The 26,626-nt window shown below is 42.9% G+C and overlaps 2 protein-coding genes and 1 long non-coding RNA gene across 8 annotated transcripts in view; 2 read left to right on the top strand and 1 right to left on the bottom strand.

Annotated features, from left to right (window-relative positions):
* Positions 1 to 13,474, top strand: part of SULT6B1 (sulfotransferase family 6B member 1) — a 30,318-nt gene extending 16,844 nt beyond the window's left edge. For both annotated transcript variants that reach the window (XM_038006800.2, XM_007970943.3), the window contains 4 exons: positions 2,032 to 2,158; positions 6,990 to 7,084; positions 10,649 to 10,805; positions 13,350 to 13,474. In XM_038006800.2, the coding sequence (XP_037862728.1) occupies positions 2,032 to 2,158; positions 6,990 to 7,084; positions 10,649 to 10,805; positions 13,350 to 13,474 (504 nt within the window). The remainder of the gene's footprint in view (positions 1 to 2,031; positions 2,159 to 6,989; positions 7,085 to 10,648; positions 10,806 to 13,349) is intronic.
* A 4,662-nt stretch (positions 13,475 to 18,136) lies between these two features.
* Positions 18,137 to 24,999, bottom strand: LOC119627213 (uncharacterized). Its single transcript, XR_005243301.2, has 3 exons — positions 24,145 to 24,999; positions 21,101 to 21,172; positions 18,137 to 18,476 (listed from the first exon to the last, which is right to left on the bottom strand). It is a non-coding gene; the product is annotated as an uncharacterized lncRNA (long non-coding RNA).
* EIF2AK2 (eukaryotic translation initiation factor 2 alpha kinase 2) overlaps positions 23,394 to 26,626 on the top strand; it is a 60,849-nt gene continuing 57,616 nt past the window's right edge. For 2 of the 5 annotated variants that reach the window (XM_038006797.2, XM_038006796.2), the window contains exon 1: positions 23,394 to 23,508. The gene's annotated coding sequence lies outside the window, so the exon portion shown is untranslated. The remainder of the gene's footprint in view (positions 23,509 to 26,626) is intronic. The other 3 variants (XM_073022923.1, XM_073022922.1, XM_007970945.3) reach the window with 2 other exon arrangements.

Genomic DNA, 26,626 nt, shown 5'->3' with positions numbered 1-26,626 from the left:
AGGAGTCCAAGACCAGCCTGGGTAACATAGTGAGACCCCCGTCTCTACAAAAAATACAAAAATCAGCTGGGCATGGTGGTGCACCGCTGTGGTCCCAGCTACTTGGGAGGCTGAGGTGGAGGATTGCTTGAGCCCAGGAGGCAGAGGTTGCTGTAAGCGAGATCACACTACTGCACTCCAGCCTGGATGACAGAGTCAGACCCAGTCTCAAAAACAACAACAAAAAACAAGAGCAACAGCAGGGAGGTAAGATGTTGATGTGTGGAATTTGTTCATACTCCAGCCAATTAGCTCTCAAATTTAAATTGACGTCTTTGTAGACTTACAGATTGCTACCAGCCAGGACCATTGAGTGGTAGCGAAAGTCTCAAATATAAAACCCTCAAATGACAAGAATCTACTGTATTTGGACTGGCGGCAGGGATGAGTGTTAGATCTAAGCACAAGACAAGACCCAGACCCACTGATCTCTACTCAATTTTATCCTGTTAGTGTTAGTTAAATTCTTTAGGCAGACAAGGTATTTTGATATCCTGATTCCCTCCCACTGTCATGTTATTTACAAATTTGGTAAATAGAGCTTCTATATCTTTACCTAAATCATTAATTAAAATATTAACTATGACCCAGCCAAGATAGTGGAAGGGCTTATTAAAAACCTCCCAGCAGGTTTACATTAGTTAATTAACTATTTATACCCAGTCAGTTTTGTTGTTGTTGTTGTTGTTGTTTTTCTGACGGAGTCTTGCTCTGTTGCCCAGGATGCAGTGCAATGGCACGATCTCGGCAACCTCCGTCTCCTAGGTTCAATCAATTCTCCTGCCTCAGCCTCCCGAGTAGCTGGGACTACAGGTGCGCAACACCGCGCCTGGCTAATTTTTGTATTTTTAGTAGAGGCAGGGTTTTTCCATGTTGGCCAGGCTGGTCTTGAACTTGACCTCAAGTAATCCACCTGCCTCAGCCTCACAAAGTGCCTGGATAACAGGCGTGAGCCACCACGCCCAGCCCCCAGTGAGTTTCATATGCCTAACTGCTCCTGCTGCTGGCTTACATTCTTACTTTTTTTGTTGGAGAAAGCATATACTACTCCACCTACTAATCTAAAACCACGTTGAAAAAATCCACGTGTTAACTGACTTGTTGTTAGAGGATCCATGTTGCCCCCTGTTGGTTACAGTTTCCTCCTTTATGTGGCCCCAAATCTTGTTTTTAGTCAATTCTAGACTTCTCCCAAATGAAAGTGAATATCACAAATCTGCACTTTGCAAAATCCACATCTTTCCCCTTTCTGAAAGGGAAATGACTTCTGCCTGTTCTAGTTGTCTGGCCTCACATGTTTTCAGATTCCTCGGAATTCAGGAACATGCTGGATCATGTGTCCTCCAGTTTCCTCAGTTCTTGAAATGGAAGGCTTCAGGCCAGAAGGCTGAACTTGGAGCAGACGTGTGATCCTCTACAATCTTTTAGTTCTCTGGGGTTTCAGTTTGTTCTTTACAATGTTTATTTCATGCTACTCATCCAAAGGAACACTTTCCTCATCAGAGAAGACAGATATAGGAATTCAGACGTTCTGTGTCATCTACTCACCCATGAACATCATACCCAGAGAGTGGGCTTTGCCATTGTTTAATCTTCTCTCACCAACTCTAAGACATTATTTTTGTCGTCCTTAACATTATTCGCAATTTTTATTTGGGGGTTTAAACTTTCAGGTCATACTTTTGTGATTATCCTAGTGAGCTTGGTCTTTTTTTTTCTTTTTACATCTTCCATGCATTTTGTTGCCTAAATTCATTAGCAAGAATCCTCTGCTACAATATCAATCTTTTTCTTCTTCTTTCTTTCTCTCCTTTCCCCAGATTTCCCCATCAGCCACCTCCTGTTCCTCAGTTTCCTACTGTCATTCTTTCTCTCTATATTAACACAATTATGTAATATACGAGTGGACATGATATTGCTCGCCCTGTCAATTTTCCAGATTTCAAAACATAGACCTAAATAACCTAAATTAACTCAGTTTTTGCTCCCTAGATATTGGTAATATTTCGAAATCCTAAAGATACGGCAGTATCTTTTTTCCATTTCCACAACGACGTCCCCGATATTCCAAGCTATTGCTCTTGGGATGAATTCTTCAGACAGTTCATGAAAGGACAAGGTATGGCTGTTGGTAAAAGAATTCTTCTTACTTGAACAGATGACCACACAAATGTGAAAACCCAAATGTGTTTTAGGGTAAAGGAAGAAGATTTAGGTAGATCTGGGAACCAAAAACTTACACTTAAATGAACTGTTATAACACCATTAGTTCTGTGCATCCCACAATTAAATGCATTGCTGTTTTAAAAACTAATTTGGGGCTGGGCACGGTGGCTCACGCCTGTAATCCCAGCACTTTGGGAGGTCAAGGCAGGTGGATCACGAGGTCAGGAGATCGAGACCATCCTGGCTAACACAGTGAAACCCTGTCTCTACTAAAAATACAAAAAATTAGCCGGGCGTGGTGGCACACACCTGTAGTCCCAGCTACTCCGGAGGCTGAGGCAGGAAAATTGCTTGTACCCAGGAGGCAGAGGTTGCAGTGAGCTGAGATAGTGCCACTGCACCCCAGTTTGGCAGAGCGAGACTACATCTCAAAACAAAAAACAAAACAAAACAAAAAAGCAAACCAATTTGGACAAGTCATATGTTGACTATGAGTACAGAGTGACCAAAGAGAGCTTTAACAGAGAGTGATGTAGAAAACCATTTGTAGTTAACTTCTTTGTCACTATATAACATTGATAAAAACAAAAAATTTTTTAAAAAACCATGACACATGACACTGTGCTACTATACCTAAGACATTTGTTTGCTAGAAAGAAAATAAGTTTTTGTGAGAAATAAGTTTTTGTTAAACATGTTGATATTTTGTCTCTGGTTTATTGATAACTACAAGTGTCTACTAATGCTCCAGGTGCTAAAGTAGGGGTTGTCTATGCATTATTTTATTTAAGATTTATGACAAACTATGAGTAAGGTGGTATTAGCTCCATTGAACAGATGAGAAAACTAATCAAAATATAAATCAGACAGGCACAGTAGCTCACGTCCATAGTTCCAGCACTTTGGGAGGCCGAGGTGGGCGGATGACTTGAGGTTAGGAGTTTGAGATTAGTCTGGCCAACATGGCAAAACCCCATCTCTACTAAAAATACAAAAATTAGCCAGGTGTGGAGGCGCATGCCTATAATCCCAGCTACTTAGGAGGCTGAGGCAGAAGAACTGCTTGAACCCAGGAGGCGGAGGTTGCAGTGAGCCGAGATTGATCAACTGCACTCCAGCATGGGTGACAGAGCAAAACTTCAACACAAAAAATAAAATAAAATAAAATAAAAAATAAAGAAATAAAAATACAAAATTAGCCAGGCGGGGTGGCTAATGCCTGTAATTTCAGCTACTTGTGAGGCTGATGCAGGAGAACCATTTGAATTCAGGAAGCAGAGGTTGCAGTGAGCAGATAAGACACCATTGCACTCCAGCCTGGGCAACAAGAGTGAAACTCCATTTCAGAAAAAAAAGTTAAATCACTTGCCAATGCTTAGAAGTGGCAGTGACTCTATATCCATGAGTATAGTGGCCAGAGACCAGTAACTGATTCCTTTTATTAGTGGCTTCTTTGAGTCTCTACGGTGTAATAAACGGGATATTAAAGCCCAATGACCCTAGAGGAGAAGCTGTTGTCAGTCTCTAAGAGGACTACTTTTTAAAATTATTTTTGTTGTATATATTTAAGGTATACAACATGATATTTCACCATATACATAATGATTAATACAATCAAGCCAATTAACATCTCCATCATGTCACACAATTACCTTTTTTGTGTTTAGTAAGAACACCTAAAATCTACTCTTTTAACAAATATTATATGGTATAAAATCATTAACTGTCATTAACTGCCATCCTCATGCTGTACATTAGATCTCAAGATACTCATAACTGAATAATTCATAACTACGTAACAAGTTTGTACCTTTTGACTTATGTCTTCCCATTTCCTGCCCTTCCCCACCCCTGTAACCAGCATCCTACTCTCTATTATGTATCTGACTTTGTAAAGATTCCTCATGTAAGTGAGATCACGGTGTATTCTTCTTCTTCTCTTTTCTTCTTTTCTTTTCTTTTTTTTTTTTTTTGTTTGAGACAAGGTTTCACTCTGTCACCTAGGCTGGAGTGCAGCGGCGCGGCTCACTGCAGCCTTGACCTCCTGGGCTCACGTGATCCTCAGCCTCCTAAGTAGCTGGCACGCACAGGCACGCACCACCATGACCTGCTGATTTTTTTTTCTTTTTGTAGAGTTGGAGCCTCACTATATTGCCCAGGCTCCATATTTTTCTTTTTGTATCTAGCTTATTTTGGTTAACATAATGTCCTCCCTCCATGTTGTTGCAAATGATGATGAGAAACTTGTCATCAGTGGGACAATCTATTTTAGGGAGTCTCTGTTTCCCTATCCATCCTTGGAAAGGTTTGTTTTTCTCATTTAATAGGAAGTCTGAAGGTAGGTGGCCGGTTCCTGGGATCACTGGCCTGCACCTCTGATATTCCCTTGGCCTCTCTCTCATACTTTTTGCAATAGCCCCTAAAATTGGCTACTATCCTTCCAATCATCACCTTTAGGTCATGAAAAAGGAGGAAGGATAGCAGTAGCCAAATGTGTTCCTTAGCTCCACACAGCAATAGTTTTGCCAGAAACCTTCCAGCAGACTCTTGCTTGTGTCTCACTGGGCGGAACCATTTCATGTGGCCACTTACAGCTCTGAGGAAGGCAGGATATCAAGAAACAGAATTGTCATGATCAACTTAGACCCAAATAATCAGGGTTTGGTTAGCAACAAAAAAGAGGATGTATTGGATGTTGGGTGGACAACTTAACAGTATTCGTGACAGCAAATAAAACACATAGAAACTGCCTGGCTCAAAGCGAGGGCTTCATGATAACAATGATCGTGATAATAATTATATTATTAATAATAGTAATGATAATAATAGTAATGGCTATTGAGGCCGGGTGGGGTGGCTCACACCTGTAATCCCAGCACTTTGGGAGGCCGAGGCGGGTGGATCACCCGAGGTCAGGAGTTCAAGACTAGCCTGACCAATATGGTGAAACCCCGTCTCTACTAAAAATACAGAAGTTAGCCAGGCATGGTGGCATGTGCCTGTAGTCCCAGCTACTCAGGAGACTGAGACAGGAGAATCACTTGAACCCAGAAGGCAGAGGTTGCAGTGAGCCAGTATCGCACCACTGCACTCCAGCCTGGGTGACAGAGCAAGACTCCCTCACACACACACACAAAAAAGCTAGTGTTACAGTGAAGCAGGCACTGTTTTTAGCATTTGACATGTGTTAATTCATTTAAACCTCATAACGCCCCATTTTACAGATGAGGAATCTAAGCTACAAGGAGTTTTAGGAGTTGCTCAAAGTTACACAGCTCGTAAACAGCACAGCTGATCCGTGTCTACATCCGCACTGTCCAACGTGGTAGCCACTAACCATATGTGACAACTGAGCACTTGAAATGGGACTGGTGCTAAATAACTAAATTTTTCATTTTAAAAAATTTGAATTAATTCAAAATTTTTAATGGATATACAATTCAGTTACTGGAAAACTTTTTTTTTTTTTTTTTTTTTGGACATGGAGTCTCGCTTTATTGCTCAGGCTGGAGTGCAGTGGCACAATCTCGGCTCACTGCAACCTCTGCCTCCCAAGTTCAAGCAATTCTCCTGCCTCAGCCCCCCGAGTAGCTGGGATTACAGGTGCAGGCCTCCAAGCCCAGCTAATTTTTTGTATTTTAGTAGAGACAGGGTTTCATCATGTTGCCCAGGCTAGTCTCCAACTCCAGAGCTCAGGCAATCTACCTGCCTTGACCTCCCAAAGAGCTGGGATTACAGGCGTGACCCACCATGCGTGGCCTACTGGAAAACTTTTAAGTAAGTGTAATAAGTTAGTTTTGTGAATATACTTTTTAAACTGTAAGTTTTATTAAATCTAAACATACATCAAGTATTTTCAATAAAAATTTAGCATCTAAATTGAGATTCTCAGTGTATGTCTCATACTCAATGGCTTTTGAAGATTTAGAATATTAAAAGAATGTAAAGTGGCCGGGCACGGTGGCGCAAGCCTTAATCCCAGCATTTTGGGAGGCCGAGATGGGCAGATCACGAGGTCAGGAGATCGAGACTATCCTGGTTAACACAGTGAAACCCCCGTCTCTACTAAAAAAAATACAAAAAACTAGCCGGGCGAGGTGGCGGGCGCCTGTAGTCCCAGCTACTCGGGAGGCTGAGGCAGGAGAATAGTGTAAACTCGGGAGGCGGAGCTTGCAGTGAGCTGAGATCGGGCCACTGCACTCCAGCCTGGGCGACAGAGCAAGACTCCGTCTCAAAAAAAAAAAAAAAAAAAAAAAGAATGTAATGCTTCACTCATAAATTTTTGTAGATTACATGATGGAATAATATTTTTGATAAATTATGTTAAGTGGAGTAAAACATTAAAATTAATTTCATTTGTTTTTTTAAAATTACATATATGGCTAGCATTACATTTTTTTTTGAACAATGACAGCCTAGAAAATGTCTTTTTCATCATTTCTTTCTGGCATTATCTCTGTCGGGTTTCATGTGTCATTCACTATTTCTGAATTTTTTTATCCACCTAAATATTCATGAATGTCTTGTAGTTTTTGTAAATCATTTTTGTAATTTGCTTAATTTTGTGTTATTTATGAAAAACGTTCCAAAAGGTAAGAAAATAAATAGAAATTTAGACAATGGGACTGATTTCTGTCACCTTTTGGTGGCAGGGATTTATAATAACATAAACATATCTCGAGCATATACACATATGTATAGTTTATATTTTATAGCATAAATTAACTGTCATTTTAACCTCTGTTATTCAACATTTCTCAAAGTCTTCCCCACTGTGTTTTTAGTTTCTTGGGGAAGCTATTTTGATTTTGCAATCAATTGGAACAAACATCTTGATGGCGACAATGTTAAGTTCGTATTGTATGAAGACCTGAAAGAGGTGAGATTATTATTGATATTTTAGAGCAAAATTTCTTGTAAACTACAACATAGAGCACTTACTTATAATGTTCGATTGTATGAACAAATATGGTGTTCAATTTTTTAAAATATTCCAGATACATGGTACAGTGCTAGAAAAGAAAACTCAAACCATGCATACATGCTTAGGTTGTTTATTTAACAGAAATAAAATAATGCTTAGCAACTTATTACTAAAAGTGACTGCTTTATTTTCCCTTTATGATGGATAGCTCAAATTCGTAATAAAAAAAAAAACAAAGAACAAAAAACAAATAGGTAGGTCTCAGTTGATTTAATTGAACATACATTTTATTGTGAACTAATTTTTCCAGTCAAGTTATTTTTAAAAAATTGTTTATTGATGTAACAAGTATCTAGTAAGTGATTGCTCACCAATTAGGCCCTGGTGATACATCAATGAACAGACTAAACAAAGATCACTGCCCTACAGTAACTTACATGCCAGTTGGAGAAGGTAGAAAGAAAGAATGATAGATAATAAACACAATAATTTTAAAAATGTATATAGCATGTGAGAAGAAAAGAAACAGCACAGCTAGTGAAGGAAAATTTAAAATGCTGGGGTGCGAGGCACGGGGAAGGACTGGACACATTCCAGTGTAAAATATGGTGCTCAGGCTGGTGTGGTGGCTCATACCTACAATCCCACCACTTTGGGAGGCTGAGGCAGATCACTTCAGACCAGGAGTTTGAGACCACCCTGGGCACATTCTAAAAAATTAGGCATGCACCTGTAGTACCCGCTACTCAGGAAGCTGAGACAGGAGGATCACTTGAGCCTAGGAGGTGGAGGCTGCAGTGAGCCATGATTAGACTACTACACTCCAGCCTGGGTGACAGAGTGAGATCCTGTATCACAAAACAAAACAAAAAAAGGAACAGGAAGGTTAGGAGAGACCTTATTGAGGGGATGTGATTTGAGCAAAGATCTGAGGGAAGTGGGGGAGTGAGCCAAGTAGGTAATTGGGGAAGAGTATTTCTGGCAGAGGGAATCAACTGGAGCAAAAGCTGGGATAGTCCTGGTGAGATTAAGAGACAGCAGATGTGCCTGGGTCCGCAGGAATAAACCAGGGCTGAACAGCCAATGAGGACAGAGTCAAGGAGGTAGGATGGAATATGAGGGATAGAATGGCAAGCCGCTGACTCTGGCTTTCACTTTGAGGAAAGTGGGAAGCCATTGTGGGATCTGAGCAGAGGAGTGATTGGAGCAGATGTGTTTTTAACAAGATCGTTCTGGCTAGTGAGAGTGAACTGCAGCAAAGCAAATGCTGGGAGGGCTGTAAAGAGGGCACTGCAATAGTCCAGGCAAAGGAAGATGGTGGCTCAGGCCAAGAAGGGGCCATGCGGGGGATGAGAAGAGGTTGCATTCTGGATATATGTTGAAGGGAGGGCCAACAGTATTTGCTGCTGAATTGGATGGAGGGGAGAGTGGCAAGAGAAGGAGAGAAGTCAAGTAAGCCTCCAATTTTATTGGCCTGACCAATAATATTGAGGGCCGAGTTGCCATCAATTGAGTAGGAGATGGCAGCAGGTGAATGACTGTCGGGGAGATCAGAGGTTTGGTTTTGGACACATTAAATTTAAGATGTTTATTAGTCATCCTAATTGAGAGGTCAGGTAGGCAGTTGGGCGTACAAGCCTTGCAAGTACAGAGAGTTCTGGGCTGTAGATAAAGTTTGGGCATCGCTGACACATAGATGTGCTTTAAAGCTGTGGAAATATATACCTGGGTATATATAGAGAGAAGATGACCAAGAACTGAGTCTCGGAGCCCACCAATTTAAAGAGTTTGGGGAAAAAAGGAGGAATTAGCAAAGGAGACCAGGAAGGGGGAAGGGCTATGAGGTAGGAAGGAAAGCAGAGTCCTGTGGAGAAAGCATGTTAAAGAGAAGGGAGTATCAAGTGCTCCTTAACTTAATTGAGTTTCTAATACCAGTCTTCCATTATATTCTTATACAAAGAAAATGTGGTTTAGGCCAGGCGTAGTGGCTCACGCCTGTAATCCCAACACTTTGAGAGGCCAAGGTGGATGGATCACCTGAGGTCGGGAGTTTGAGACAAGCCTGACCAACACAGTGAAACCCCGTCTCTACTGAAAATACAAAAATTAGCTGGGTGTGGTGGTGCACGCCTGTAATCCCAACTACTCAGGAGGCTGAGGCAGGAGACTCACTTGAACCCAGGAGGTAGAAGTTTCAGTGAGCTGATATTGTACCATTGCACTCCAGCCTGGGCCACGGAGCAAGACTCTCTCAAAAACAAAAAACAAAACAAAACAAAAAACAAAAATATATATATATGGTTTAGGCCAGGCACAGTGGCTCACGCCTGTAATCCCAGCACTTTGGGAGGCCAAGGTGGGTGGATCACCTGACGTCAGGAGTTCGAGACCAACCTGGCCAACATGGTGAAACCCTGTTTCTACTAAAAGTACAAAAATTAGCCTGATATGGTGGCACGCACCTGTAATTCCAGCTACTCAGGAGGCTGAGGCAGGAGAATTGCTGGAACCCTGGAGGTGGAGGGTGCAGTGAGCCAAGATCATGCCACTGTGCTCCACCCTGGGCAACAAGAGAGAAACTCCGTCTCAAAAAAAAAAAAAAGTGTAATTTAATCTACCCTTTCTGTTTATAGGATGCATGTATATAATATGAAAGAACATATTAATTATAGTTTAGAATAATGTTTCTGAAACTTGTGCACCATAGAATACAAGTGTTGCCACAGCTGTTAAAAATTATTTCTTGAGGTTTGGGAGGAGGTTATTTAAATAGATTTAGGAAGTGCTGTGTTCTACAGCCTGCTCTCTTGGAGATTCACATTGTGCACTGGTCTATTAAGGACTCTGAGAGCAGCCTGGGCAACATGGCAAAACCCTGTCTCTACAAAAATACAAGAATTAGCCAGACGTGGTCGCACACACCTGTTGTCCCAGCTATTCAGAAGGCTGAGGTGTGAAGACTGCTGGAGCCTGGGAAGTCGAGGCTGCAGTGAGCCGTGATGGTGCCCTTGCACCGCTCTAGCCTGGGCAGCAGAGCAAGACTCTTTCTAAAAAAAAAAAAACTTTCTTCAAGTTTTTATGATTCTAAAAATTAGACTTTCTTAATGGAATTAAACATTAACTATAAATAGAATTCAGAAAAAAGAGAATTCAAATGAGCACATAGGAATACATTAATTTCCTCAGCTGGTCTAGGTTGGTGCTTTTTAATGCAATGATATCATCCTAGATAAAATTATAACCTGTGAATTAATGTTACTGTCATTATTTACATGCTAAAAACTATTATCTGGTAAGTTCAACAAGAGTCATAAGTTGAAACTACAAAGTATAATCAATACAGAATATCTTACAGAGATATCTCAATATTGATATGAGAAGATGAAAGTACTCTAAAGCGGGGGTATAAGATGAACTAGGGAGTTAGGCTTAATAACTCTGATGACTAAAAAGTCTGTCTTAGCGCAGAGAACAATTCCCATAGGAAGAAGTTTATCTTTAAGAAATTTTTTTTTACAGAATCTGGCTGCTGGAATAAAACAGATTGCTGAGTTCTTGGGATTCTTTCTAACTGGGGAGCAAATTCAAACTATCTCAGTCCAGAGCACCTTCCAAGCAATGCGTGCAAAATCTCAGGACACACACGGTGCTGTCGGCCCATTCCTTTTCCGCAAAGGTAAAGTTGCACTGGTTTCTGGGATTGTATCAGTTAGGGACTGACTATGCACACAATAGGTAATCCAAATAACTTTATCTTAAGTAGGATAGGGTTTTATTTTTCTCTGCCTCAGTAAGAGGTCTGGGGACAGGCTCTCCAGAGCTGTAACTGGCAGCCCCATACCATCTTTTTTTGTTTATTTCTTTGTTTTGAGATGGAGTCTCGCTCTGTCGCCCAGGCTGGAGTGCAGTGGCTCGATCTTGGCTAACTGCAACCTCCACCTCCCGGGTTCAAGTGATTCTCCTACCTCAGCCTCCCGAGTAACTGAGACTAACAGGCGCCCGCCACCACACCCACTTAATTTTTTTGTATTTTTAGTAAAGACGGGATTTTACCATGTTGGCCAGGATGGTCTTGATCTCCTGACCTTGTGATCCACCCGCCTTGGCCTCCCAAAGTGCTGGGATTACAGGCATGAGCCACCGTGCCTGGCTGCCCCATATCGTCTTTTACAGTCCTTTCTGTAGTTGAGAGTCCTTTCTGATGATGACCTTCTGAAAATAAGATAGCAGCTGAAGTTCAACTATTATGTTCAAATTCAGATAGGAGAAAGTGAGTGGGCAAGGGGCAGAATCGTATTAGTTGAGCTGGAAGCCCCATCAGTGACTTTTTTTTTTTTTGAGACAGAATCTTGCTGTGTTGCCCAGGCTGGAATGCAGTGGCACAATCTCGGCTCACTGCAACATCTGCCTCCTGGGTTCACGAGATTCTTGTGTGTACTGTCATGCCTGGCTAATTTTTTTATATTTTTAGTAGAGTCGAGGTTTTGCCATATTGGCTAGGCTGGTCTCAGACTCCTCTCCCAAAGTGCTGGATTACAGGTGTGAGCCACCGCACCTGGCCAGTGACTCCTTTCTTGCTCTCTCTCTTTTTCTTTTTTTTTCTAAGACAGAGTCTTGCTCTGTCACCCAGGCTGAAGTACAGTAGTGCAACCTCAGCTCATGGCAACCTCCGCCTCCTGGGTTCAATTGATTCTCCTGCCTCAGCCTTCTGAGTAGCTGGGATTATAGCCACCCATTACCATGCCCAGATAATTATTGTATTTTTAGTAGAGATGGCGTTTCACCATGTTGGCCAGGCTGGTCTCGAACTCCTGACCTCAGGTGATCCACCCATCTCGGCCTCCCAATGTGCTGGGATTACAGGTGTGAGCCACCATGCCTGGCCAATGACTTCTTACATTTCATTGGCCACTTTCCTTGCAGTGGTGGCTGGGAAATGTGACTTTTTTAAGCCAGGCATATTACTACACAGTTAAAATCAGGGCTTTGTCAATAAGGAAGAGGAAGAAAATGACTATGGGAGAGGCAATTAGCTCTCTCTGACATGGATAATATTTACTATATTTCATTAAAGTATTCTAAGTTCTTGTGAAAATGTGTGATAATATAGCTTAAGGATTGCCAGTGTTATTTTTCATTGAGTATATAATGAAATAATGAGATGTAGAGGTAGCACATATACCAGCAAGGACAACAACAGCTAACAGCAGGCATCTATCATATATTAAACATTTTGTTGGGCTTAAATTTTATTGTAAAAAACACTGAAGTTCTGAGGCCAGGCACAGTGGCTCATGCCTGTAATCCCAGCACTTTGGGAGGCCGAGGTGGGTGGATCATGAGGTCAGGAGTTCAAGACCAGCCTGGCCAACATAGTGAAATATGGAACTTACAACTTCGACCTAAAGGTTCAAAATATCATTAAGAAAAAAGTAACTTTCTTTACTGGTAACAGCCAGTAAGAACAAACATCCCAAACTCAGGCAAAATAATACATTTTTGCAAAATTATCAGTATCTGAGGTCTTAACCAAAACTTGCTATAAAATGTTAACTTTCAAAGGGTATTTAAAGTCTTTAAGAGACTTTAGAAAGAAAAATATCATTTCTCAAAAAGTGGAATTTCAAGTTCTAGGTGTTTGGAGAGGAGTAAGGTTAAGGGATCATTGAGGCTGATGGGCTCCCCCTAGTGATGTAAAGAAGACATGTCACCTCCCACACCACAGATGGTGGAGTCCCAATGGATATTGTTAATTTTACAACAGAAATCACATTAGGTTTTAAAAGTGTAAAACTTTTGACTGGGTGCAGTAGCTCACGCCTGTAATGCCAGCACTTTGGGAGGCCGAGGCGGGCGGATCACCTGAGGCCAGGAGTTCGAGACAAGCCTGGCCAACATAGCAAAACCCCATCTCTACTAAAAATACAAAATTAGCTGGGTGTGGTGGCGGGCGCCTGTAATCTCAGCTACTCAGTAGGCTAAGGCAGGGAGAATTGCTTGAACCCAGAAGGCAGAGGTTGCAGTGAGCCAAGATCGCACCAGGGCGCTCCAGCCTGGGCAACAGAGCGAGACACCATCTGAAAAAACTAAACAAAGAGTGTAAAACTTTTTCCATGTGTCCATTTTAACATATCAGAGTGAAATATTGCACTGAAAATGGTAAAATCCTGAAGAAATATTCTAACAGATATCTGGGTCTACTATTTTTTGTGTGTTGTAGGTGAAGTTGGTGATTGGAAAAACTTGTTCAGTGAAACTCAGAACCAGGAAATGGATGAAAAATTCAAAGAGTGCTTAGCAGGCACCTCCCTCGGAGCAAAGTTGAAGTATGAGTCATATTGCTAGGGTTGATTCCAGTCAATTCAGCAGGCCTAGATTTATTTTCCTTAATAATAATTAAGTTTAAATAATTAAATGATAACTCAATCAAATAATGATAATTAAACAATATTGAAATCTAAATAATACAAAACAAAATAATAATACAATTTAATAATAATGATAACATTGGAAATTTTTGAGCACAAATAAAAGTTTGTTAACTTTTTCAAGAACGGGTATTTTAGCTGTCTCAAGGGACTCTATTATTAATACATTGCACTGGAGTTTTAACTTATTTTGTGTTCTAGGTTCACATAAGAGGGTAACCAGATACTATCAGATACACACCTAGAGCTGTGTTTGGCCATAGATGACACAGGCCTCCAAATGATGCACAATTTTCTGTACTTTCGTCATAATATAACTCCTTTCTTACTATGGATCAAAGCACTTGGGGTGGCTATCTCAGACTTAATGTTGGGGGAGAGTTAATTCCAACTCTGCAATAAATTCCATTCTAATTTGGTTCAAGAAAAATGCATTGCTCATCTGCTCCATGTATGCCATTGCAGTAGGCCTTAGGAAGGCCCCTTCTCAAGGGACCTTATATTTCTACTTAATATGATCTTTAATTCAGAGCTAAAGATAAGAGATTGTGTTATTTTACCATAAAGACTTTTTCTTTTTCTTCTCTTTTTTTTTTTTTTTGAGACAAAGTCTCACTCTGTCATCCAGGATGGGGTGCAGTGGCACAATCTCAGCTCACTGCAACCTCCACCTCTCAGGTTCAAACAATTATCCTGCCTCAACCTCCTGAGTAGCTGGGATTACAGGCACGCACCACCACACCCAGCTAGTTTTTGTATTTTTAGTAGAGGCAGGGTTTCCCCCATATTGGCCAGGATGGTCTTGAACTCCTGACCTCAGGTGATCCAGTTGCCTTGGCTTCCCAAAGTGTTGGGATTACAGACATGAGCCATGATGCCTGGCCTATCAAGACTTTTTCTACCACAGAGCCTCAAGTAGTCATGTGGAACTAATGAGAGAAGACGAAAAATGTTCTAGAAAGAAAGAATACTGGCCGGGCGAGGTAGCTCATGCCTGTATCCCAGCACTTTGAGAGGCCGAGGCAGGCAGATCACTTGAGGTCAGGAGTTCAAGACCAGCCTGGCCAACATGGGGAAACCCCATCTCTACTAAAAATACAAAAATTAGCTGGGTGTGATGGTGTGCACCTGTAATCCCAGTTGCTGGGGAGACTGAGGCAGGAAAATAATTTAAACCCCGGAGGCAGAAGTTGCAGTGAGCTGAGATCATGCCACTGTACTCCAGCCGGGGTAACAGAGCAATCCTTTGTCAAAAAAAAAAAAGGAAGGAGGGAAGGAAGGAAGGAAGGAAGAAAGGAAGGAGAGAAAAGAAAAGAAAAGAAAGGAAGGAAGGAAGGAAGGGAGAGAGGAAGGAAGGAAGGAAGGGAGAGAGAAAGAGAGAGAGGAAGGAAGAGAGGGAGGGGAGAAAATACTAAATAAAAAGCTAATATCTAGAGTATATAAAGAACAACTAATATCAATAGATGAAATAAAATATAGCCTAGTAGGAAAAAAAATGTAGCCAGGTGCTGTGGCTCATGCCTGTAATCTCAGTGCTTTGGGAGGCTGAGGAGGGAGAATCACTTAAGGCCAGGAGCTCAAGACTAGCTGGGGAAACATAGCAAGACCTCATCTCTACCAAAGAAAAAATTAACCAGGCATGGTGGTGTGTGCCTATAGTACCAGCTACTCAGGAGACTGAGGCAGGAGGATTGCATGTGCCCAGGAGGTTGAGGCTGCAGTGAGCCATGATTGTGTCACTGCACTCCAGCCTGGGCAACAAAGACCTTGTCTCTTAAAAAAAAAACAAAAACAAAACAAACAAAAAAAAAAAACAGTGTAAAGGATATAGACAGGTAATTTATAGAAGAGGACATCCAAATGGCAAATAAATAGATAATGAGAAAAAAATGTAGTAATTAGGAAAATTGAACAACAGTCTGAGCAATACTGGGATCTCTGAGAAGGAGTAAACAAGTGAGTTGATCCCTACACCTTCCTGAGCATGCTACCTATAGGCAGTTTCCAAGCTGCAGCACAGGGAAAGGGAACCTCATACAAAAGTCTCATAAAATTAGAGTTGGATATTGGGAGTCAGGCAGGCTGAAGAGGCTAGATTTTCAGAGCAGATTGCTGGGGAAAAGAGCACTGTATGTTAAAAATTTAACATAGCAAGAACCTCAAAGATCTGCAGAGGGAATCTTTCTAATCTTTAACTGAGTGCAGATATGTGTATGCATGGAATAAAACTTTACAAAGACAGTGTAAATTTCCATCAAGACAAGGAAAGTCTTGCTGGAAAGCAGTGAGCCAAAGAATTTTCCTGAACTTCATCCAGAGATGGAAATAGTTCATGTTCCCACCAAAGTGGAGAGACTAATACCCAGGGCATTGGGTAGGTTTCCCAGAACAGTAGATTAGATGAAGAGGAAGAAAACACCAGGGAACTTGAAGGCATAGCAATAGAAACTATTCTAAATGAAGACAGGAAAAAAAAAGACTACAGAAAAACATAAGCAGAGCTTCAGTAACTTATGCGACAATATCAAGCAAATTTACATGTAATTGGAATATCAGGAAAAGGAAAGAGGTACAGAAAAAAATGGAAACTGATGACTGAAATTGTTCAAATTCAAATAACTCTAAATCTGCAGATTCAAGAAGGTCAACAAACCCCAAGCTGAATAAACATAATGAAATGGCATCAAAACACATCCTAATGCAATTGCTGAACACCAGTGACAAAGAGGAATCTTTGAGGCCGCTAAAGAAAAAGATGTTACATATAAAGAAACACGTAAGAAATACAACAGACTTCTCATCAGAAACTATGCAAGATAGAAAGCAATGGAGTAATATCTTTGAAAGACTGAAAGAAAATCTTTGTCAACCTAGAATTTGATATCAGGCAAAAATATCTCTCAGAAAAGAAGATAAATACTTTTTCTGTCAAATAAAGCCTGAAAAAAATAATTTCCAACAGATATGTACTATAGAAATACTAGAAGTTCTTTAGACAGAAGGAAAATGATGCCAGATAGAAATCTGGGTCTACATAGAGGAATGAAGAGCACCAAAAATGGCAAATGTGTGGATATATATAAAACACTTTTCCCCATGGCCAGGCGTGGTGACTCATGCCTGTAATCCCAGCACTCTGGAAGCCCAAGGCTGGTGGATCACCTGAGGTCAGGAGTTTGAGACCAGCCTGACTAACATGGTGAAATCCTGTCTCTACTAAAAATACAAAAATTGGACAGGTGTGGTGGTGGGCACCTATAATCTCAGCTACTCAGGAGGCTCAGGCAAGAGAATCACTTGAGCCCAGGGGGCGGAGTTTGCAGTAAGCCAAGATTGCCGTGCCAGTGCACTCCACACTCCAGCCTGGGTAACAGAGTGAAACTCTGTCTAAAAAAAATCTGTTTTTAAAATCTCTTTAAAAGATAATTATCTATTCAAAGCAAAAGTAATAACAATGTATTTTGGGGCTTATGTATAGAAGTAAATCTATGATAACAATGAGACAAAAGATAAGAGAGAAGAAATAGAAGTATACTCCTGTACATTTTGGAAATAAATTTGGTAAAGTTATTTGTGCATGTACTTCACAATCCAGCAATTACATTCCTGGGCATATATCTAAGAGAAACTCTTCCTTATTTGCATAAGGCAACATGAAGGAAAATCTTCATTGCAGCATTGTTTGTCAATAGTGAGAAACTTAAAAACAAAACTGAGAAGAATGGATAAGAAAATTTTGAAATATTAATAGAAATAAATATTCAGCAGTTAAAATAAATGAATTAGAGCTATGTGTTTTAAGTAAATACCTTTTTTAATTTTAATTTTATTATGATTATTTTTGATCCCCAGTTTGACCATGGTAAAGTAAGTCAGTCTTAAAATACATAAGAATTACTTAATGGATATGAGGTTTCTTTCTGGGGTGATGAAACGTTTTGAAACTACATAGTGGTTATGGTTGCACAATATTGTGAATGTACTCAGTTCCCCTGAATCATATGCTTTAAAAGGGCTAGGCTGGGTGTGGTGGCTCACACCTGTAATCCCAGCACTTTGGGAGGCTGAGGTGGGCGGATCACCTGAGGTCAGGAGTATTCGAGACCAGCCTGCCCAGTATGGTGAAACCCCATCTCTACTAAAAATATGAAAAATTAACCAGGCGTGGTGGTGGGCACCTGTAATCCCAGCTACTTGGGAGGTTGAGGCAGGAGAATTGCTTGAACCTAGGAAGTGGAGGTTGGAGTGAGCCGAGATTTCTGAATTAGAGCTATGTGTATTAAGTAAATACCTTTTTTAATTTTAATTTTATGTATTATGATTATTTTTGATCCCCACGCTGACGATGGAAAAGTAAATAAGTCTTAAAATACGTAAGAATTACTTAATGGATATGAGGTTTCTTTCTGGGGTGAAACCCCAGAGATTGTGCCACCACGCTCCAGCCTGGGTGACAATAGCAAACTCTGCAATAGCAAAACTCTGTCTCAAAAAAAAAAAAAAAAAAAAAAGGTTAAAATGGTGAATTTTATGGTATGTGTATTTTACCTCTTTCAAAAAAAAAAATACAAAAACCAAGTTTAAAACATAGAAAGATTTTATTTTTTAAAATAAATGCATACAGAGGTAATACCCTTTAAGTCACAAATGTGAATGACTTCAATGAGTGATTATCTCTGCTGAGAAGAGGAAGAGGAATAGCATCAGGGAGAGGAACACTGGGGCCTTCATCTGTCTCCCAGTATTCATTCAACAAGCATTTGTTAAGCAGCATTTGATATAGTGGATTACGCTTTCCTCCCAGAAAAAGGTTTTTTTTCACTTGGCTTGTAGGATTCCACGTCTCCTTGTTTCCCTATTAGCTGCTGCCTCTCAGTGTCCTTGCCAGTTCCACTCCTCCTCCATGGCCAGTCATCATTCTAGAACAAGGATCAGCAAACATTTGTTGTGAGGGATCAGATAGTAAATATTTTCAATTTTACTGGTCATGCAGTTTCTGTCACAATGACTCAACACAACTCATTTTAGCGTCAAAGCAGCCAAAGACAATATATAAATGAATGAATGTGGTTGTGCACTAATAAAGCATTATTTACAAAAACAGGCAGCAGCCCAGTTTTGGCCCAGATCTATTCCAGACAATGAAATAATTAGTGAATAAAACAGTCAAAAATCCCTGTCCATGTGACCTTACATGTTCGAGGAAGGAGACAACAAAGACAATGAATCAATAAGTTGCATTATATAATAAAAGGCTATAAGTGTCATGGAGGGGAAATAGAACAGAATGAGGGGGATAGGGAGTGACAACAGGGTGAGAGTAATGATTGGAACTTAAATAGTGTAGTCAGGGGGCTTCATGAGCAAGTGACGTTTCAACAAGATCTGTGAGTTTTGCAGATATCTGAAGGACAAGGTTCCAGGCAAAAGGAAGAACAAGTACAAAGGCACTGAGACAGTAGTATACCTGGCATTCTTGAAAAATCACAAGGAGGACAATGTAACTAGAGGAGAATGAAAGGGGGGCAGAGAAACAAGAGACAAGGTTAGAGTGGCAACCAGGGTCCAAGAAATATAGTGTCTTGTAAGCCCTTGATGACTCTGGGCTTGACTTTTCTTTCTTTCTTTCTTTCTTTCTTTCTTTCTTTCTTTCTTTCTTTCTTTCTTTCTTTCTTTCTTTCTTTCTTTCTTTCTCTCTTTCTCTCTTTCTCTCTTTCTCTCTCTCTCTCTCTCTCTCTCTCTCTCTCTCTCTCTCTTCTCTCTCTCTTTCTTTCTCTCTTTCTTTTTCTTTCTTTCTTTCTTTTTTGACAGAGTCTTGCTCTGTCACCCAGGCCGGAGTGCAGTGGCATGATCTCAGCTCACTGCAACGTCTGCCTCCCAGGTTCAAGCAATGCTCCTGCCATAGCCTCTGGAGTAGCTGGAACTACAGGCATGCACCACTAAGCCCAGCTAATTTTTGTATTTTTAGTAGAGACAGGGTTTGGCCAGGATGGTCTCGAACTACTGGCATCAAGTGATCCACCCACCTCAGCCTCCCAAAGGGCGTGTGCCACCACGCCCGGCCTTCCTGCTGTATTTCGCATGATGAAAGGGACAAGGCAGATCTCTGGGGCCTCTTTTTTAAGAGCACCAGTTCCACCACCCAAAGGCCACACCTCTTAATACCATCACATTGGTGTTTAGGTTTTAACTTATGAGTTTTATGGGGGACAGAAACATTCAGACCATAGCGATGATTTTATAATAATGTGCATGTGGGGACTATTGATAATAAGATTTTATAAGTAAGCAAGACAAATTACTAAAGCAGAAACATCTGAGGGAAAGAGCCACAAGAGATGTGGTACAACATAAATAGGGACCACTCTACAATTTCCAAAAGCAAGAATAATAGTTATTATTTTTCCTCTGCTAGTAAAAAAAAGAATTAAGAATAATTGATACATACAAGATTGTTTTATCTGTGTCTGATTAGTTGCTTTACCATTATACATTTTGATCTAAAAGTCACTGTGAGTATTAAAAGAGCTAGACTTATGGGATTGACTATAGGTCAAAAACCATATTGATAATCACAAAGAGTTATGTAGTAAGTAAGGCCTTGCTGAGAAGCCCATGTGGATAAACTCACACATATCCTCCATTCCTGCGGTCACAGCCTCTTTATTTGTTAGAACTAGCACTGGTAGAGCTAGGGAAAAGGCTAACAGAAGTCTTCTTGCTCAACTGCTTCTCAAAAGCCTCTTTAGAAGTGGGTGCCTTTGGTGAACATTCACAAGGAAGCCCGATATGCAACAGCCACTGGCTCCATACAAGCCACTGAAGGAGGGGCCTTTGGATCTTCTTGGGGGCCATGGTTATGGAGTAAGTGACTAGGTTGCATAAGATGAATCGACTCCAATATTCCTGACTCCCTAAGTATTTTTGATTTCTTTATCTGCATTACTTGGCATTACATGTTCATTTAGTGTGAGCTGCCACTGAGCTCAGATTATAGTAAACCAACTGGGCAAACTGGCTAAGCGCTCCCACTGCTAGAGACAGTACATCAACTTTCTTTTCTTTTTTTTTCCTTTTTTCTCGTTCTGTTGCCAGGCTGGAGTGCAGTGGCACGATCTTGGCTCACTGCAACCTTCGACTCCCTGGTTCAAGCAATTCTCCTGCCTCAGCCTCCCAAGTGGCTGGGATTACAGGCACATGCTACCACGCACAGCTAATTTTTGTATTTTTAGTAGAGACAGGGTTTCACCATGTTGGCCAGGATGGTCTTGATCTCCTGACCTCATGATCCGCCCGCCTGGGCCTCCCAAAGTGCTGCGATTACAAGCGTGAGCCACCCTGCTCAGCCTCAACTTTCAACTTTCTTCGTGTCATCTTTAGACTCATTGCCATGCCTATTTCTTGCTTTCTGTTGCTCTTTTGTTGTGTAAAGCATCTCCCCTCAATCAGATCTTGTCCATATCCTCTTGGAGTGCATTAGCATCTGATTCTAGTTCTAGGAGTGAAGGCACAGGTAGAGATAGGGTATTTGGAGAATCAGCACCTCCTTGCAGGGTGACTGTTTCATGCTCTTCAATGTAGGCTGGACCAGCCTTATCAGACAATGGTGGGAAGCCTGTGGAGACACAGCAGAATTTAGGAGGGCAGTGGCACTTGAATTCATTCAAATCCACCCAAATTCCCAGGGCTTCATCCTTTCACAGTCAATGCCCTCAATGTTCATAGAGGAGACCTGATGAGGCTGCAAATTAAATTTATATTGTAATTCTAGGCCAGGCACGGTGGATCACGCCTGTAATCCTGGCACTTTGGAAGGCCGAGGAGGGGAAGTCACTTGAGGTGAGGAGTTCCAGACCAGGCTGGCCAATATGGTGAAACCCCTTCCCTACTAAAAATACAAAAATTAGCTGGGTGTGGTGGCGCACGACTGTAATCCAGCTACTTAGGAGGCTGAGGCAGGGAAATTGCTTGAGCCCGGGAGGCAGAGGTCGAAGTGAGTCAAGATTGTGCCACTGCACTCCAGCCTGGGTGACACAGCGAGACTCCACCTCAAAACAATTATATTGTAATTCTGGTGCCTGCAGCACCAAGCTTTGCACCTGGGGAGCCCAGACGGTAGGGAATTGGGCTCCTCAGGGACAGGCTCCTCCTCACACTCTGCCCATTCCAAGAGGTTCACCCATATCATATCATTCCCCTAGACCTCATCACCAACCCTCTGATATCATTCCTTCCAAATCTTTCCCCAGTAGAGAAGACAGATTTTACATCACCCCTGAGGCTAGGAGGGTTTTCTGGTGCAGTCATAAAAGCTTGTGTCCTCTGATCATGCTTGAGCTTGTCATTTTTCATTCTTTAAGCTCTCTTGCGCAGTTCAGGGGCTCAAAAAGTCAGAAAACCTTGTCCTTGCTACTGCCATTGCTGCTGCCACAGCCATCCCAACACCCACAAAGCTGATAAATGGACACCCAGCACTGTCAGAGTTTTCTTGTCACCTGGAAATGCCACAAAAAATGGTTCTACCTCATGTCCACCTTCTAAACCTCCCGCCAGTGCTTCACATTTGAGGGACTTAAGCTATGCCCAGGACCTGAGCTACAGTGTAGATTTTAGTTGTTGATACCCTGCAATGCGGGGTTGTAGGGGGATGGAGAAGGGAGGCTGGAGTAGATGCCTGCCTAGGTATAATGTTCTTTTTTTTTTTGAGATGGAGTCTCACTCTGTAGCCTAGGCTGGAGTGCAGTGGCATGATCTCAGCTCACTGCAACCTCTGCCTCCCAGGTTCAAGCAATTCTCCCTGCCTCAGCCTCCAGAGTAGCTGGGATTACGGGGGGCCCGCCACCACGCCCGGCTATTTTTTGTGTATTTTAGTAGAGATGGGGTTTTGCCATGTTGGCCAGGCTGGTCTTGAACTCCTGACCTTAGGTGATCTGCCCCCCTCGGCCTCCCAAATTTCTGGGATTACAGGCATAAGCCACCGCACCGGCCTAGGCATAATATTTAATGTATATTTGAGGTCTGTCTTGGGACCACCTCCCTCTCTTATCCCAGCTAAGATATTGAGAGTACAGACTCCTGGTTAGAATTCTAACTCCGCTGCTTACTAGTTGTATTAATCTAACTCCTCTGTGCCTCAATACTCATTAGTCACTGTGCCAATGACTGTGGAACTCTGTGTGACTCTGGGAGCGTGTCACAGTCCATCAGGTGAGTAGAATTTCTATAAATCGAGGACTACTGGTGTTGGACTATATAGGAAACTCCCTGGGGTACTGTAGGGAGCAGGTGGCTCTCTTTAACAGCAGGACTGGCCCGCAGGTGCTTTTATAGCGGCTGACAAGTGTCTGCTCAGGAATGAATGGATGGGTGGGAGCAGAGTGAAGGAGATTACGCCCCCAGGCCTCGCATCCCCAGCCTTGTAAAAGTGAGGGGGCAGCGGTTTGGCAAGTGGGGAGGAGCGCTTTGGTGTTTACAGGCCTGGACTTTAACTGAATCCTGGCTTTCCCACTTACGAGCCGCTGGACCCCTAGGTAAGTTCATTTACTCAATTTCCTCTATTGTAAAATGGAGCTGCTAAGACCCATCTTCCCAACCCCTCTCCAAATATTTGTGTTGAGAGTAAGTGGAACCCTTGATTCCAGAACCTAATGCAGCCAAAGCCACCTGCTCCAGGAGCCTCAGGGCGGGGAGGGGGAGGCGGTTGGGGGTGCGGGGTCCTGGCCGCGCAGGGGCTGCACATGGGTGACAAGCCCGCCCGCCAGTGCCGCCCGCCGGCGCCTCTCGCGCGCACTCTGGATCCAGCGCCAATTTACCCCAATCCCGTAGCAGACGAGGACTTGTGCGAGAGGGGGCCGGGCAGCTGCAGGGAAGGCGGAGTCCGAGGGGAAAACGAAACTGAGAGCCAGCTCTCCCGAAGTCGCGGGTCTCCGGCCGGCGGCGGCGGCGGCGCAGGTGAGCGGGGCCGGGGGCAGCCGAGGGAGCGCAGGGAGCGGGGGCCGGGGGGCCACGGGATAGGGGCTGCGGGCCCAGGCGGGGCGGGACCCGCCGATCCTGCGTCCCCAGCTCAGGACGCGGAAGCTGATCCGAAGCCCCTGGCCCCAGCTGGGTCAGCAATAGGAGAGCAGTCCGAGGCCCACAGCCCGGCTGTGGGGCCCTCCCTGAATCCAGGGAAAGGATCGTGGAGCGGGATGGGGACTGAAAGCCATTTCCTTCCCGCGAAGAATTTTTATCAGTGCAAGTAACAAATATTTCCTAGGCAGCGGTTGTGGGGCTGGGTCTAGTGGAAGATGAATAGGCCTAGTGGCTTGTCATATGGAAAATACGGAGGCCTGAAATACTCATAGACTGGCTGAACAATCTCTGGCTAAAAATCTCTTGCATGGAGAGTTGCAGTAGTTTCCCAATTGCCTGGCCTCAGTTCCTGTTCCCACTCCGTCTCCTCACCCCCGAACCTCCACCCCCTACCTCTTCTACACACCTCAGCAACTGGAATGTTCCTTTAAGTAAGATCCAGACTCTGCCCTGCTCAGACCTTCCCCATAGCTTTCCTGTCTCGTCAGAATCCTATAAACATTTATTAAGGCTCACCGGCAAGGTACCTTGCACCCCCTACTCCGGCCATGCTAGCTTCCTTGCTGTTCCTGGTGCACAGCCAAGCATCCTCCAGCCTCTAGGCCTTTGCACTGGTCTGTTTCTTCTTCCCGGAAAGCTTCTCCCCCAGATACTTGCATGGGGAAACCCCTCCCTTATCCCGCACTGCTTCCCATGCCTGCTTATCAGAGCAGCCTTCCTCAAACAACCTGCATATGCAAGAAACCCCCCTCTGCCCTTGCTGTTCCCCCTTCCACTACCTCAATTTTCAACATAGTAGTTATCACCTGGTGACATTTTCTTTTCTTTTCTTTCTTTCTTTCTTTTCTTTTCTTTTTTTTTTGAGACAGATTCTCACTCTGTTGCCAGGCTGGAGTGCAGTGGCGCGATCTTGGCTCACTGCAACCTCCGCCTCCCGGGTTCAAGCGATTCTCTTGCCTCAGCCTCCCGAGTAGCTAGGGACTACAGGTGCCCGCCACTACAGCCAGCTAATTTTTTAATTTTTAGTAGAAACGGGGTTTCACCATATTGGCCAGGCTGGTCTCGAACTCCTGACCTTGTGATCCCCCACCTCAGCCTCCCAAAATGATGGGATTACAGGCATGAGCCACTGCGCCCGGCCACCCGGTGACATTTTCTTATGGGTTGTTCCTCCACTGGTAATTTCACAATTACCTATAGCAGGGTTCACTAGTATAGTCCCAGCACCTAGTACGTAATAGGTGCTGATTAAATGTTTGCTAAATGAATGGTAATTCAAAAACTCCCTTTTGAATTCCAAAATAATGAGGCGTCCTGTTGCCCATGTTTCCTTCTTTCCTTCTTTCCTTCCTCCCTTCCCTCCCTCCCTCCTTTCTTTTCTTTTTCCTCTTCTCTTCCTTCCTTGTTTCCTTGTTTCCCTCTCTCTCTCTTCCTTCTTTGTTCTTTTCTTTCTCCTTTCAAGATGGAGTCTCACTCTGTCGCCCAGGCTGGAGTATAGTAGCTCGATCTCAGCTCACTGCAACTTCTGCCTCCAGGGTCCAAGTGATTCTCCTGCCTCAGCCTCCTGAGTAGCTGGGATTACAGGCACACACTACCACACCAAGCTAATTTTTATATTTTTAGTATATTTCATCATGTCGGCCAGGCTGGTCTCGAACTCCTGATGTCAGGTGATCCACCTGCCTCAGCCTCCCAAAGTGCTGGGATTACAGGCATGAGGATTACATGGCCCCATGTTTTCTTTAGTACTAAAAATGCCATGCCAGATGGAACGTAAAAGACAGGCTCTCTGGTGTCACTTAGAAATTTAGAATCTTGGGCAGATTATACTATTGTTTTTCAGTTTGCTTATTTGAACCTGGAGATCCTGAATACTTGACCTATAGTTTGTTTGTTTGTTTATTTATTTATTTTAGATGGAGCCTTGCTCTGTTGCCCAGGCTGGAGTGCAGTGGTGCAGTCTCAGCTCACTGCAACTCTGCCTCCAGGGTTCAAGTGATTCTCCTACCTCAGCCACCTGAGTAGCTGGGATTACAGGCATGCACCACCATGCCCAGCTAATTTTTGTATTTTTAGTAGAGACGGGGTTTCCCCATGTTGGCCAGGTGATCCACCCACCTCGGCCTCCCAAAGTGCTGGGATTACAGATGTGAGCCACCGCCCCCCGCCGTTTATTCATTTATTAATCAGATGCTGGTTGAAGGAATGATCTATGTGAAGCAATGTCCTGGCCCTGGAGGGGGCTAAGCCTGCAGGGCGACTATAGTCTGCTGGAAGGGAGTGGAGGCATAGCTGAAGTAATGTCATTACAAATATAATTAGCAAGATGGACAAATATAATTTTTTAGTGATTATGATGGAGGTTTCTTCCAGATGAGTGAATAAGATGTAGAATCTGCTCCCCAAATAACTCACTAATTAGTTTAAAAAGCAGTCAGGGCTGTGATGAAAGTTGGGCAAGGTGGAGTGGCAAGCCCATACTAGCTGACCCTCCAGCATCAAAGAAGGCTGTGTTGATCCTGATTGATGAGTGGAGATTGGGAGATTGGTGGGTACAGAGAGAATGCAGATATTGCACTATGCATGTAGAGGAAAGCAGGTGACAAGCCCTAGATGGGGTATCTGGAGATATTTTGGTACTCATTCATTCATTATTGAGCCTGGTCCCTTACCTCTAGTAATTCAGGCTCTATTTTAGAAAAATAGAGCTTATTAAATAGGTGATTTTAATAAAGGGGATGAGCACTGTGGAAGAGCCTATGAAGGAGTGTCTGGGATTTTGAGCTGAAATCTGTAGGAAGTAGAAATTGACCAGGCCAAGAGAGCGGAAGGAGTAGAGTCAAGGGCATTTTAGCAGGGAGCAGGTTGGACAGAGGCAGTTAGGAGTTCAGGAGAGAGTCCATGGTGGAGGCATGCTTTTGAGAACCATCATGGTGTCTGTGGAATTTAAAACCACAGACCCGAAGGTGATCACCAGGGGAGTGAGTCTAAGTAGAAA

This window comes from Chlorocebus sabaeus, chromosome 14 (genome assembly GCF_047675955.1).
Source record: "Chlorocebus sabaeus isolate Y175 chromosome 14, mChlSab1.0.hap1, whole genome shotgun sequence".
NCBI classification, from domain to species: domain Eukaryota; kingdom Metazoa; phylum Chordata; class Mammalia; order Primates; family Cercopithecidae; genus Chlorocebus; species Chlorocebus sabaeus.
Note: the sequence above shows the minus strand (reverse complement) of the source record. Positions and strands in the feature narration are given on the sequence as shown.